The sequence below is a fragment of the Zonotrichia leucophrys genome, chromosome 5, assembly GCF_028769735.1.
Source record: "Zonotrichia leucophrys gambelii isolate GWCS_2022_RI chromosome 5, RI_Zleu_2.0, whole genome shotgun sequence".
In the NCBI taxonomy this organism is placed as follows: Eukaryota; Metazoa; Chordata; class Aves; order Passeriformes; family Passerellidae; genus Zonotrichia; species Zonotrichia leucophrys.
In genome coordinates, this window is record NC_088175.1 from 38,879,649 (window position 1) to 38,893,611 (window position 13,963).

Consider the following 13,963-nt stretch of genomic DNA (forward strand, 5'->3'; position numbering starts at 1 on the left):
CATTTTTGTGATGAAATACCATGGGTTGCTGAAATAACTTGTGGTGCATGCAATAGGCATCTGATATGATTTAGTGCATTAGTGTTTTGAGACTTCAGCTTTGTGTTCACCTAAGTGATTGCAATTCTAGATATCCTCCAGCATGTGAAAGACAGCAAACACATTGTTGTGTACCACAAGGGCCGTTACTTCAAAGTGTGGCTGTACCATGATGGCAGACTGTTGAGACCCCGAGAAATTGAACAGCAAATACAGAGAATTCTTGAGGATGATTCAGAACCTCAGCCTGGTGAAGAGAAACTTGCAGCTCTTACTGCAGGAGATAGGTAAGGTGCTTATTACTTTTTAAATAAGTTTAGTTTTTAGAAATTATTGCATAACATAATCATTGGATATTGGCTTTAGAATTTTAAAATAGTCTGCAGTCAGTTGTTTATACCTTGGTCACTGATTTTGTATATTGATGATGTGTAACACTGCTTCAGTCACTTGTAATTGTGTGGAGTTAAAAAAATTTTGCAGTGACAATCCTATATGCAGATTATTATTTTTACTGTTGTCATCTTCCTTATAACAGACACTTTCTTTTGTTTAGTTTTAAGTGAAGATGATCCATGCTGTAGGTATTGCATGTGCAGAAATGTTGAATTTCTGAGGATGAAGTTTTGCACGTGTGTGATGATGAGTTGAATTGGTTCCTAGGATTCCACTGTACAAGTGTTGTCAGAGCTTCTCACAGCTCTCAGAGTTTAAATGCAAAGAAAGTAGCTGTGTCAGATTCCACAGAAGTAGGAGGAATGTCTCATAGTGATTTTAACAGTAATCAAACATTGACAATTTTATATAATCTGGCTATAAACCAATTTTTTTTTTACAGAGTACCATGGGCTAAGGCTCGTCAGGCTTATTTTAACCGTGGAAAGAACAAGCAGTCCTTAGATGCTATTGAGAAAGCAGCATTTTTTGTGACATTGGATGACATGGAGCAGGGGTACAGGAAGGAGGACCCAATGAAGTCACTGGATGCATATGCAAAATCATTGATACATGGCAAATGTTATGACAGGTGCAGTATTGACGCTGTGGAAAATGCCTTCCTTTTTTTAGAATTTGCTCTAATACATATGAATTTATGATGACTTTTAAGTTGATAAATTCCACAGAATCACAGAAGGGTTTGGGTTAGTAGGGACCTTCATCTAGTTCCACCCCCCTTTGCAACAGAAAGGGACAAATTTCACTGCATCAGATTGCTCGGAGCCCAGTACAACCTGACCTTGAACATTTGCAATGACAGGGCATCCACAGCTTCTCTGGACAATCTGTTCCAGTGTCTCACCAGCCCACTGTAAAAAAATATTTCTCCATTATACCATATCTAAATTGACCCTCTTTCAGTTTATATCTGTTGCCCTGTGTCCTGTCACTATGACCCATGACAAAAAGCCTTTCTCAGCTTTTTTTATAAGCTCCCTTTATAAATTGAAGGGCTGCAAGGTGTTCCCAGAGCCTTTTCCAGACTCAACAACAAGCCTAACTCACCCTTTCTTCATGGGAGAAGTATTCCAGCACTCCTGCTGGAATATTTTCATGACTCTCCTCTGACCCAGCTAACAGTCCTATGTCCTTCTTGTGCTGAGAACCCCAGGGCTGGACACAGCTCTCTAGGTGGGATCCCATCAGAGGGGAGTAAAGAGGCAGAATGCCCTCCCTTACCCTTCTGGCCATGCTGCTTCTTAAGCAGCCCAGGACAGCATTGGCTTTCTGGGCTCCAAGTGCCCCTTGCCAGCTCATGATGGACTTTCCATCCCCAAATCCTTCTCTGCAGAGCTGCCAAATCATTCATCCATCAGTCTGTGGAGCTGAGCATTGTCTTGACCCTGGTGCAAGGCCCTGTAGTTAACCTTGTTGAACTTCATGAGGTTCAAACTTCTATTTGTTTAAATGTCCTTATATTAAAAAGGATAGGTTCTAATGGATTTGAATATGAATTTTAGAGAGAGAGGAGGTTACAATACAAAAATGCTTTTGAAATGTACAAAACCGTAAAGAAAGCTTGATTTCTTTTGTAGGTGGTTTGATAAGTCATTCACTCTTATAATATTCAAAAATGGCAGAATGGGTCTGAATGCAGAGCACTCCTGGGCAGATGCTCCTATTGTTGGACACCTGTGGGAGGTAGGTGCTTGGCACAAAGAGCTGATGCAGAAGATCATGTGCAGGGGCTTGCAGCAGCCCTGAAGGTCAGCAGTGACTTTCAGTCCCTTGCATTCACGTTGCTGAGGAGGGACCTGGGGCCTATGGCTACAGCAACTGTAGAATTTGAAAAAGATCCCAAGCCCTCACTTAAGAAGCTTCTGGTTTTTGAAGGCCAGCATTTTAGTGAGCTTAGATGTCTTCACAGAATAGTGATACACCTCCCCAGCTACCTTTTCTTTAATGTTTTAAATCCACAGATTATTGCCTCTTTGATATGGCATTGTAATTTTTGTATGTACATTTTCCTAAAGCTCTTAAGTTTTCTTGTGCTATAAAACTCCCATGCTTACTTTTAAAATATAAAAAGTTATACAGTTTTACTTTTTGTCTAAGCATTGTTTGCCAAGATGCAGACTGATATGCTGTTGACCTTATCTCTTGTATTTATTTGCAATGAATGCAGTAAATTTATTTTGCTTTGCATTCATCATATGCTTAGTTTAATTCTTGAAATCCTATTTGATTTTTTTCCTTTTTTTTCCTTTTTTTCATTTTGAAGCTTAAACCTACAAACAGTTATGTGACTCAAATAAATTAAAACTATTTCCAAAATGATGTTTAATTTTGATTTTGTATGTATTTGTGCAAATGGGTCTTGAGTGTAATTGGCCCCCCAAGTAATTTCTGAGTTTTGTTATAGAAGTGCTTCCATGTGTATAAGAACAAAAAAAAAAAAAAAAACTCATTGCATTCTCTACCCATGGAAGAAAGAAGGCCAGAGTTTTGAGAGTGACATGACAATGCTGTGTAGACTATCTCAGTGAAAGAGGGATACTTTTTTTACTTTTAATGAATGATATTATATGCTTAATTCATATATCTGTACTTGATATGAATTGATACATTTTCTGCTAAGAATTAAGATTACTGAAACAAGATTTCATTTTCTAGAAAGTTGTCTGTTGTTAGCTCTTTACAGATTGTCTATTTTTAGAATTGAATGGATTAAGCTTTATTTCATAGTTGTCATGTTCTGACCAGTAAGTGAAATGAGAACATGAAAAGAAAATGAAATTAAAATAAGAGATTAGAAATAAATCATTGACAATCATCAAGCTTTTTCTTTCCATATTGAGCAGATTCAGATCTTTTGATAGTTCTTTGTATTTGTATGTGGGTTTGTTGATTCTTGATTTTTTTTTTTTAACATTGAGGATGCTTGATATCTTATAAGACAAAGCCTCTTATGTCTGTTCAAGTTGTGTTGTTCATCTTGGAACATGCATCTTTCCACCCAGGAGCTCTAGTGCACATGTAAAATAAACTGCAATTTTGAAAGGGATACAAATCTTAAAAATAATTGAGTTCTTGCAGGATTTGCACTTACTCTGAAATAAATTACTGCTCGATGAATTAGTTTTGACAAATAACAAACTTGAAGAAATTCTCTAGAATCTAAATTGAACAAAGATAGTGAAGTCTGAGTTCAGTTTTTTGCTTCTACTTCGTTTGAGGTGGGTTTTGAATTGAAAAGGTTTTTATTAAACCAGTAGCATCTAGCAAAATGCACCAGCATAATTAAATAAGTGTTTGGTGCACATCTGGTGTTCTTCTTGTAAAAATGGGGGCTTCATTGCAGTCGTTTTCAGTATTTGGAAATGAATTGTGTGTTTTATTTTGCTGTGTAGTGAAAATAGGTTATATTGCTTTCACAATGAAATCCTAATTCCATGGCAGTAAGTAATGTGTTGCAATTCTGAAGAAGTATCATTCTTTGCAGAATGTGATGGCAACTGAGTATCTTGAACTGTGCTATTCAGTAGATGGACATTGCAGAGGAGATCCCAATCCCAATATTCCCATTCCTACCAAACTGCAGTGGGAAATTCCAGAAGAAGTAAGTACAGAAGATTTAGTGGTATGAGGAAGAAATGCCTCTTTTCCCCAGTGGTCAAATAATTTATGTAATTATTGATAAACCTATAAATCAGTTCTAAATTCCTTTTGGTCCTGTAGGTTGTGTACTTTGTGTGTAGTCATTACTCAGTTAGTAATTTGTTAGTTAGTCAGTTTCCTTACAAAATCAGGAGGTTTTGATGTTAATCTTTAAAAATTCTGACTGGAAAATGCCAGTGTTTTACTAGAAGTTTTCTTGGTTGGCAATATGTCAAAAATAAATGGCCACCTCTTTTAAATAGTGACTGTATTAAAATAAACATTTAGTTGCTGAGGTCTCATTAGTGTTTTCACAACAAGTACTCTTGTCTAATAGTTCCTTTAGAATAGCTGGGTTTTTTTGTGTTCATAGTTCATCTAATAAGATTTGAGTTTTCTAAGTTGATTGTTCGTTTTTTTTGCTCAAGTTTCTAGAAAAACTGCCACCACCTATTTGGATTTTAATTTTGAATAAAAAGCTAATGGCTGGTGATTTATTTAATTAAGCATGTATGGGAGCTTGGAAGGCATACTGCTAATGCCATTCTGTCACTGTAGGCCATTCTTTTATATTCTGATCTGAACAGTTTTAATGCTGGTGGGTTTTATGAGTTATTTTTGGATGTGTACTGGCTTAAAATATTTTTATTACCTTTTTGAATTTTAACTTTCTAGCAAAGGTAGCGTCTTTCTCTAAAGGGAAATTACTTAGGTAATGATGTTCCTGGCATGCATAAAGGCAAGCATTTCCTGTTTAACAGTTAAAAATACTTGTACTTTTTCAATAGGTCTCTCAAATGCCATGAATGCATGCTTGTATACATACAGGTGTTTGTTTGTTTGTTTATTTAAGTGTCAAGAAGTGATTGAGAAGTCTCTGAGCACTGCTGTAGCTCTAGCAGATGATGTGGACTTCTGTTCATTTTGTTTTGATGGTTTTGGGAAAGGACTAATAAAGAAAGTGAAAACCAGCCCTGATGCCTTTGTGCAGCTTGCCCTGCAGCTCGCTCACTACCGGGTAAGAACAGAATGTTTCTGCCCTAGGCTGGGTGTAACGTGTGTGTGACTGAACATGTGCCTGTGTGGAGTAATCTTCCTTGTGCAAGGTTGTCAAAGACATGCAGTGCAAACTGATACAAGCCCTAAGCAGATTACTAGTTGAACATCAGTTCTACAATGGTTCATATATTGATACATTTCTGAATTTTTCTCTTCTGCTTAGTTGATGTACCCCTAGGCATTTTGTTCTAGAAGGAAGTTATGAAACTTCTAGTAGCTGTGTTCATAAACACATAAACAATGTCAAATTTACCTTTCAGATTAGAATCACACAGGATGCAGTAGTCATATACACTCCCTAAGAGGATTAAGAAATCCCTATCTGTATTTTCTTCTGTTAGTTCTCTTTTCCTGTATTGTGCTGTCAGAAAAAACCAATGTAGCAACATTCAGCCTCTCTTTTAAACTGAAGAGAGTTGAATATGAAATGCAGAGAGTACTCCTTGCTAATCAGGTTGTACTCTTATTGTTTATCAAATCCTGCTACTATTCTTATTTTTGCCTATATTATCTTTGGGTAAGGGGGCTAATGGTGGGCTACTGAAAACTCAAATGTTGAGTTTAATTTGTGCAGTGATTCATAGCCTGTGTGCTTTGCCTGGAATGTTGATTAAGAAAGAGGGGCCAAGTCTATCTAAACCTTTAAGTTCTTATTTTTCCCTTTTCCAAGGACATGGGAAAGTTTTCTCTAACGTATGAAGCGTCCATGACACGCCTGTTCCGAGAGGGCAGGACTGAAACGGTTCGCTCGTGCACGGTGGAGTCCTGTCGTTTTGTCAAAGCCATGGAAGACCCCACTGAAAGTGTAAGTTCATGGTGCTGGTGCCCTATAAAGTTGGGAGGGTGGATTTGGATTGGGTATTAGGAATAAATTCTTCACTGTGAGGGTGGTGAGGCACTGGAACAGATTGCTCGGAGAAGCTGTGGATGCCCCATTCCTGGCAGCGTTCAAGGCCAGGCTGGATGGGGCTCTGAGCAACCTGGCTAGTGGAAGGTGTCCCTGTGTCCCTGCCCATGGCAGGGAGGTTGGAATGAGATGATCTTAAAGGTCCCTTCCAACCCAAGGTCCCTATGATTCTGTGATAATTCATAAGGCACATGAGTTACCGCTAGACAACCGTGTAAGTCCCCAAATAGTTTTTAAGCATTTAGTGTGATGTGGTTTTTTTGGAAGGAAAAGCTGCTTAAGGTAATTGTCCATGTTTTCTGTTAAAAAAGCAGAAATTCTGGGCCCTACCAAAAAATAATGGCAGAACTTACCCAAATATACTCTTATTTACCTGCTTCTGAACTCCAGAAAACTGTGATTACATGTCAAATTTTTATGATTTGTAAAACTCAAACATAGATTTGTGGAACAACTAATCTCATACCAGTTAAGCTTTCTTTTCTGACAGGGAAGCAAGAATAATTCACAGGAAGGAAGTGGTTGCTCTTTTATGTTGATTTTGATGACTAGTATTTATGGACCTCTGTACCTTCAGTGTTGGCAGTTTGCCTTCTAAAATAGCTCTGGCAGTTTGTTTTCATAAATCACGTTGGGATTTGCTCTCTGTAACTCTTTAAGACCAGTATCTATAGAAGCTGTAAATAATGTAGTAAGCTTGAGCTGTAGTCATGTTTGATTGTAGGTTAGATAACACTTAAAATACAGATTAGTTTTCATTATGCTGTTTACAGTAGGTAACAGCAGACACTTGCTAAGAGCTGAAATTAAATACCTAATGTTGAAAAGCCAGGGGATACTATTTGAGATCAGTTGTCTTGTACTTGACCTTGAAGTGCTCAAGGCTTGAGAGTCATTGCTGTGACTTAGTTTCTTCTTAGTTTCATCAAGGATAAATGAACTTCATCCTTGATGCAGTTCATTTAACTGAGTTTTCTTAATCTTTTTTTGTTTGTTAGAGGGAAAATACGCTGAAGCTTTTCCGGCAGGCAGCCAACAAGCACCAGCACTTGTATCGCCTCGCCATGACGGGGGCGGGCATCGACCGCCACCTCTTCTGCCTCTACGTCGTGTCCAAGTACCTCGCTGTAGATTCTCCTTTCCTCAAGGAGGTAGGTGACCTTTACTGGTGACTCCTCATTACCATAAATAGTCCTTTGGTGAGGTAGTGTTTTGTGGTATCTGCTCAAGAGACCTGTGCAGCTCTGGTTTTCCTAAGAAAAAAGGTAAAATTGCAGCTAGTATACCATCTATATATAACATATATAACATCTGCTGATAAATCGTTGAGTTAGTTTCATTTTCTTTTATGTATGCATTTTTTTGGTAGACCTAAAAGAATGCTTTCCGTGAGCTTTTTAGCGTAATACATGTTACTTAGAATTGCAGGAAATATATAGTCAGTATTGAAAACAATTTTTTTGCTTTGTGTATTTTCAAGAGTGTACAGCAGAGGCTGTGTGTTTTCTCTGAGAATTTTCTTGTGAAGCTGACAAATTCAATTCCTTTTAAGTTACTAAGAGTTAAAGGAGCTGTATATGGCATTAATGTCCTTGCAAATTATTCTGACAAGTTATTAATTAAACTAGATTTTAAGGTTGGATTTTATAAAAGTAATTATACTGCACTTGTTCCTTTTTTCTGGTTAATAAAAAATGTGTTCCACCTTGCCTCAAAATTAAGCTGTTCACGTTTGTCTGCTTGCTCTCCTAAAAGTGGCTAAGTCAAGAATAAAACAATTTTCTACAGTTTCCACAAACTTTCGAGATGTGTTATTAGAGATTTTACAAGCTTCTATCTTGATGTAGGATCTTCCTGGGATTTGAATATGACTAATTATGGTCTTGTTAAAACAAGATCTTTTGTGTGTAAGTTACAAGCCTGTAGACCAGGTGATCTTGTTTGAAGTAGCATTTCTGTTGAAAGTCTGTTTTATTCTCTTTGAGGAATTGACATCACTTCCTCATATGATAATGGTTTCAATATCAGGATAAGTTTAACTGTTTCATTTAAGCTTCTTAGTTTTTCATTCCATTGAAATGGGAGTTAACCTTAATATTGCTTTATAAAGTGTTTTCTAACAGTTTATAAAACAATACTGCACTTGTTATAACACTTGCTGTCCTGACTAGTTTTTGAGAAAGTTGCATGTTCTTAACCAGTGTTTTCTATTTGTTTGCATCTCTTTCATATCTAATACAGGTTTTGTCAGAACCTTGGAGGCTGTCAACGAGTCAGACACCCCAGCAGCACATTGATCTGAAGAAGAACCCGGAGATGCTGTCCTCTGGTGGAGGGTTTGGACCAGTATGTTTCCTAAATACAAGTATCCACTAAAAAAGAGTTTTACAATCAGGACAGCAGTCAAAAAATGTCAGATCTGTAATCCCTCATTGTTCCATATCAAAGGTGCAGCTCATGCTTTTAAATGCATGTACTTAATACTTTCCCATGATGTGGCTGTGTTTAGAAAAGTCTACATCACCCTTTTCTGGTATCCCACTACAAGAAGGGATTATTCTTTAGGAAATGCACAGTTATGAAATGAGGTACAGGGCTCCAAGGCAAAGAGAGTTTATGAAATTGGGGTTCTTACCACATTGCCTGTGCCCAGATCTTCTGTACATTAGACTGTTGTTACAGTGGCAAATGCCTTATTACTTAAACTAGATTTTAAGGCTGGGATTTGTAATAGTACTTACACTTCATGTGTTCTTATATTTCCTGCTTGATGAATAAATGTGTTCATACATTCCTCCAGATTAGGCTGCTCACGTTGTTCTGCTTGCCCTCCTAAGTGTGAATCATGGCCAAGTCAAGAATACAGCCATGTTCTATGGCTTCTGCAGACTTTCAAGAAACCAGTGTATTGTTAGAGATTTGACAAGCTGCTTATTTGCTGTGATATTTTATTGGTATTTGAGTTTGGCCATTGATGAGAATATTGGTGTCAACAAGACCTCTTCAGCAGCCTTTTTGGGGCTATTATAATAGATTAATCTGTTTTCAAAAAGCATTTCTATTGAAGAAACAGTGAGAGGTATCACAGGACTGCTCTTTGCCCCACAAAAATCAGGGTGACAAGTCCAGTGTATTGTGGCTGGTTTCTCAAGCTGGAAGATGGGGCATGGGAGGTGGGGTGTGTTAAATGGTTGATGTTTATTTACTCATGTTTCTGATACATCTTTCAGTAGTTTTTGAAATTGGAATGAATTTGACTTGCAGTATCAAGGAGGCCTAGCTATGGCTCATTCTTGAGATTCTGACTTCCTCAAGCCATTATGAAATCAGTATTCTGAATGCCCAAAAGGCAATAGAAAAGGGTTTTGGCTGTAGGAATTCTAACACTGTTTTCCTTTGTTTTTGTTAACAAAAACTATGCTTTGGTTTGCTGAATTAGCCCAGAGATTCAGTACATCAGCTTTCTATGCATGTGCTTTTTGTTGGTTTTGAAGGGTTTTTTTAAACATTCATTAGAGTTTATCTTTGTAGCACTAACAGCGAGAAGAGTGAGAAGACTGTCAGACTGCTTAGCAGCAGTGGCAGCAAGGACATGGAAGGTTGAGATCCTTTGAGTTAGGAAAGACATGAACAGGGGTGACATCAGGATAATCTGTGTTTACCAGGCATAGTTGGAATAAAACATCAGACTGAAACTTGGCACAGTTAATGCTACTAATGTTGAAATTGGACCAGACCTCTGCTCGTGATACAGGTGTTCAGAATCACATGTTTGTTGTAGAGGCAGAAAAAAACTTGGATTTGGCAAGTTTTCATTGTGCAAGGCTTTTACACTGTGTTTGTTTACATCTGCAGAATGACCCCAGGAGGCTGATTGGTCAGCTATACTACTGAACTAATTTATTCCTTGCTGCTTAAGCTTTGAAGCTGTATAGCTACTTAAGACCAGGACTTTCTATTGCCTTTCTATTACCAAAAAATACCTGAATAAGTATTTTATTTCAAACTATTAAAGCTGGGAAATATTACAGATAAATATTCAGAAAGTGGTTATTCCATGCACTTCAGATGAGACTAGAACTATTCCTTACGTGGAGCCAATCTTCAGAAATTTTGCATTAAATATAGAAGTTGAAATTTTACTTGAGGAAATTGCAACTGATCTTAAAAAATGTAACAACTTCTTAATTGTACTTAAGTTGATTGAGAATGAAGGAGAAAGAAAAAGTTTAGAAGGTGTTTTTCTCTTATTTCTTCTCCTAGGTGGCTGATGATGGTTATGGTGTTTCTTACATGATCTTGGGTGAAGATTTCATCCAATTCCACGTCTCCAGCAAAATATCTTGTTCTGAGACGGTAAGAGTCGGTCCTTTCCTATGGTTTAATAAATCTTTTCTGCTTTCTGCTTATAGAACTATTCTACTCATTGTCTAAAATGTAAATAATGTGATTTTTATTTTTCAATATATGCTGCTTTGTTGGAGTTTTATGCCTCCAGTTGTATAAATTCAATAGTTTCATGAACCAAGGATACCAGATTCTATTTCACTTATGCTTTGAAGCATAAGGATCATCTTTACACATGTGTAATTCCCTGCAGCTCAGGTGAAATGATCACATGTGTCCCCTAAACAGAAGGATGGGCATTTCTTTTTTTTTCTTATTACAGTTTTAGTTTGTCTCAGGCTGCAGCTGTAAAGACAGAATAAAATGTATGCTGTCTATTTCAGCCTTCCTGGTTTAAATAATGCTGAACAAAGCTGACCCATAAATTGTAATCTGTGCTTAAGAGACATAACTAATCAAAAATTTATTAGAATAACACCCGTTATTAGAGGATAGTAGGTGTGTCATATGTTGAATATGCTGCTGTTGTGGAGGACTTTGAGCTTTGAGTGCTTTGTGCTTTGAGTTCAATTCATCTTTCCCCTTTATATTTTTATGGCCTTACTGAATATGCCAAATTCATTCAGGGTTACATAGCTGACCTAGTTTTCCTCTTTTGACCTTAACTTGTCCAGGAGATCATGGTGCTTCTGGTTAATCATTAAGGATTAGGAAATACAACTGTTTTTTTCATAGTTGAAATTGTTCTTCAGATGCCTGTTAGCTTGTCCTTTAAATTTCGCTCTGTTCTTTTTACTTATCAATCGAGTCAAAGGTCCATACAGAAAAGGCAGCCATTTTGTGTGTGTGCCCTTGACATTAGTAGGTCATTGTAGTTGATCCTGTAATGTAGCTAATAATTTACATTTGTAATCTTAATTTCTTTCTTGTACAATCCATCTAATGCTTAGAATAAACAGAACAAGTTCCTGTTTTGTTTACACTTAGAAAGTTGTTACTTTCATTTCCAATTCTTTTTTCAATGGCAAATGATTCAGCATTTCTGATAGGAGCTCAAATAAAAATTATATTTCTCCTCTTTCAGTACTTCTTGGTCATTAGTCATCCACTCACTGAACACTCCTTTCTGAAAATGAGTTTTTGCAAAATCTTGTAGGAAAAACAGTATCAAAACCCAAATTTTAAAGTAGCAGAAAGCTATGCATGCATCTGATTTCAAGAGGATATGATCTAATTTCTGACTGTAGAAAAGTAAATGCATAATGAAGAACTCATTGGTCAGTACTAGCATAAACCTGGATAAATCTGTATAGCATTAAAAGTTCTCTTATTAAAATTCCCATTGTATGGTAAAATAGATGCCTGAATTCCAGAAGCTCCAAAACTACAAAATATTAGCAAGTTTCTTCTTTTGCCTGAAAAATATCTGTTGATGGACAGTACAAGTATTTGGTTTTTGGTTTTGTTTGTTTGTTTTTAAAGGATTCTCATCGCTTTGGAATGAACATCAAGAAAGCACTGGTTGACATCATGGCTTTATTTAACCTCAGTAAAAACTGTACCAAGTGATCTGCTTGCTTGATACCAAGCAATCTCCTCTTGGTGGGATGAGGACTCTGCTACACAGTGAACAAGAGCAAGGTTTGTTGAAGAGTAGCTGGAGAAGAAACTGAGTCAGCACCTTCTTGATCACCTATTAAAACCTTAGCAGTATATTAAATGTGTCTTTTTTGTTGTGGTTTGTTTTGGGGTATTTTTTGTCAGTAGTGTGGGAGAGCTTATTTCAACAAAGGATGACTTCCAAAATCTTCTGTGTTTCTAGGGAGGAAGCAGAGTATCAATGCATAAAGTCATGTATATTCTAACTTCTGCAGTTTTCTCTTAATTTGTATATGCTTTATCTTTTTTTTTTTTAACTTTAAATTAGTTTACTTGTTTCCAGAATCAAAGGGATAAAACACACCGACTGAAATACTAGAAAAGGTTAGATTCGCTATGTATTAATAGCAGAATGTTCTTCAATGTATCTGCTGCTTTATGTAAATGAGTGACAAAACTTGTGGCCATTTGCCTCCCTTGGTTTCTTTTTAGAGGTAAATTCTGTAAAACATACCAAAAAATCCCTGCTGTAACCACCTTAACACACTAAGTTGTAGAAGTGTTACGGTTTCTGAAAAGCAAAAAAAAAAACAAAACAGAGACCCAGCTATTGGATAGTACAATGTGTCCCCTCATTAGCAGGTATCACATTTTTCTTACTGCTTGCAAGCTTGTTTGTGACACTGATTTTATTTCTGTATAAATAAATGGACCTGTGTACTTGTTCATGCAAGTGCCTTAGAAAAACAAAGATCCTTAGGCCAGGAAAAAGGCATATGCTGGGAGTTGTTTCAGTGGTAAAAGAGGGAAGGTTGTAGTAATGCAGATCTGGTTTTCAAATTACAAATTAGGATGAAGTGGCATAAGCAGATGTGAATATGTTGCCAAATGATGCAGTCAGGTTTAAAATTCTAACGAAATGCTTCTGTCTCAAATAGCAAAGTGGGTCCTTAGGAAGTGCAGGACTAACTTTGTTTGGGATTAACAGATATTCATGTGTTTGTTTTGGTGAGTGGAACTGGTGGTCACTCGGGTTTCTGGGCCCTGGGCAGTGTTAATTGAGTTGAATGTAACCTGTTGGAAATCCTGCAAAGCAGGGCTGCCCGTGGGGGTGACGGATTGCAGTTTGCCTGGAGGCACCACTGCTGCCTTGGCAGCCCCCTGCATGAGAAGGGCAAACTGCTGCAGCCATGGGAAGTGGCTCCAGAGTGGGAAAGTCATGGCCTTCTCAGCCCCTCCTGGGAGATGCTCTTGGCCCAGCAGTTCCTGAAGGATACAGGGAGGGAGGGGAAGCTTTTTCACTCACAAAGGAGCTTGGTGTTTCCAAGTGCAGAAATAAAACGGCTGCTAACAAATGGAGTAAATTCTGCATGATGCTTCTCTTCCCTGGGCCTTATAGGTGTGGTACCTTTTTACATCCTGCAGTGCAGTAAAGTGTACTTGTTAGCACAGCCATTTTTTTAATTGTTATTATTTTATATAAGGTACATGATGGTTACTGATACGGTGAATGATGCTCCTGAGCTCTGCTGAGTTTAAAAGACCCTTGGGGTGGATATAAAACTTCTCATTTGACTTTGAATGTTTTCTGGCCAGTATCTCTAACTTTCTATGCCTCTTCATGCTTATTTTTACTCTGACCTAGCTATTAAAACACCTCTGTGTGTATGCTGGGGGTGGGAACCCTCAAAAATCCAAGATGCATACTTTAGCAACTGCATGCTTACATAAATGTGGGAACCCTCACAGGAACTGATCAAAGGCACTCATTATTTGATTAGGGTACAGTGTGTGGGAAAAGACACTTGGAAATAAGCCTTACTACATCTGGCAGGCCTGGCACTTGCCAAGATACTGCAACAATTTTATAGTGATCTATTTTTGGAGCTGCAGAAATAATGCACTGGGGGTTTTGGG

At 37.5% G+C, this 13,963-nt stretch overlaps 1 protein-coding gene across 1 annotated transcript in view; it reads left to right on the plus strand.

The window, feature by feature from the left end:
- The window catches only part of CPT1A (carnitine palmitoyltransferase 1A), a 36,249-nt gene extending 24,070 nt beyond the window's left edge, over window positions 1-12,179 (plus strand). Inside the window, exons 11-20 of the mRNA XM_064714554.1 lie at window positions 131-326; window positions 878-1,066; window positions 2,073-2,178; window positions 3,980-4,096; window positions 4,988-5,152; window positions 5,864-5,998; window positions 7,099-7,251; window positions 8,342-8,446; window positions 10,364-10,456; window positions 11,930-12,179. Of these exons, the coding sequence (XP_064570624.1) occupies window positions 131-326; window positions 878-1,066; window positions 2,073-2,178; window positions 3,980-4,096; window positions 4,988-5,152; window positions 5,864-5,998; window positions 7,099-7,251; window positions 8,342-8,446; window positions 10,364-10,456; window positions 11,930-12,016 (1,346 nt within the window). The 3' untranslated portion in view covers window positions 12,017-12,179. The remainder of the gene's footprint in view (window positions 1-130; window positions 327-877; window positions 1,067-2,072; window positions 2,179-3,979; window positions 4,097-4,987; window positions 5,153-5,863; window positions 5,999-7,098; window positions 7,252-8,341; window positions 8,447-10,363; window positions 10,457-11,929) is intronic.
- The last annotated feature ends 1,784 nt before the right edge of the window (window positions 12,180-13,963 follow it).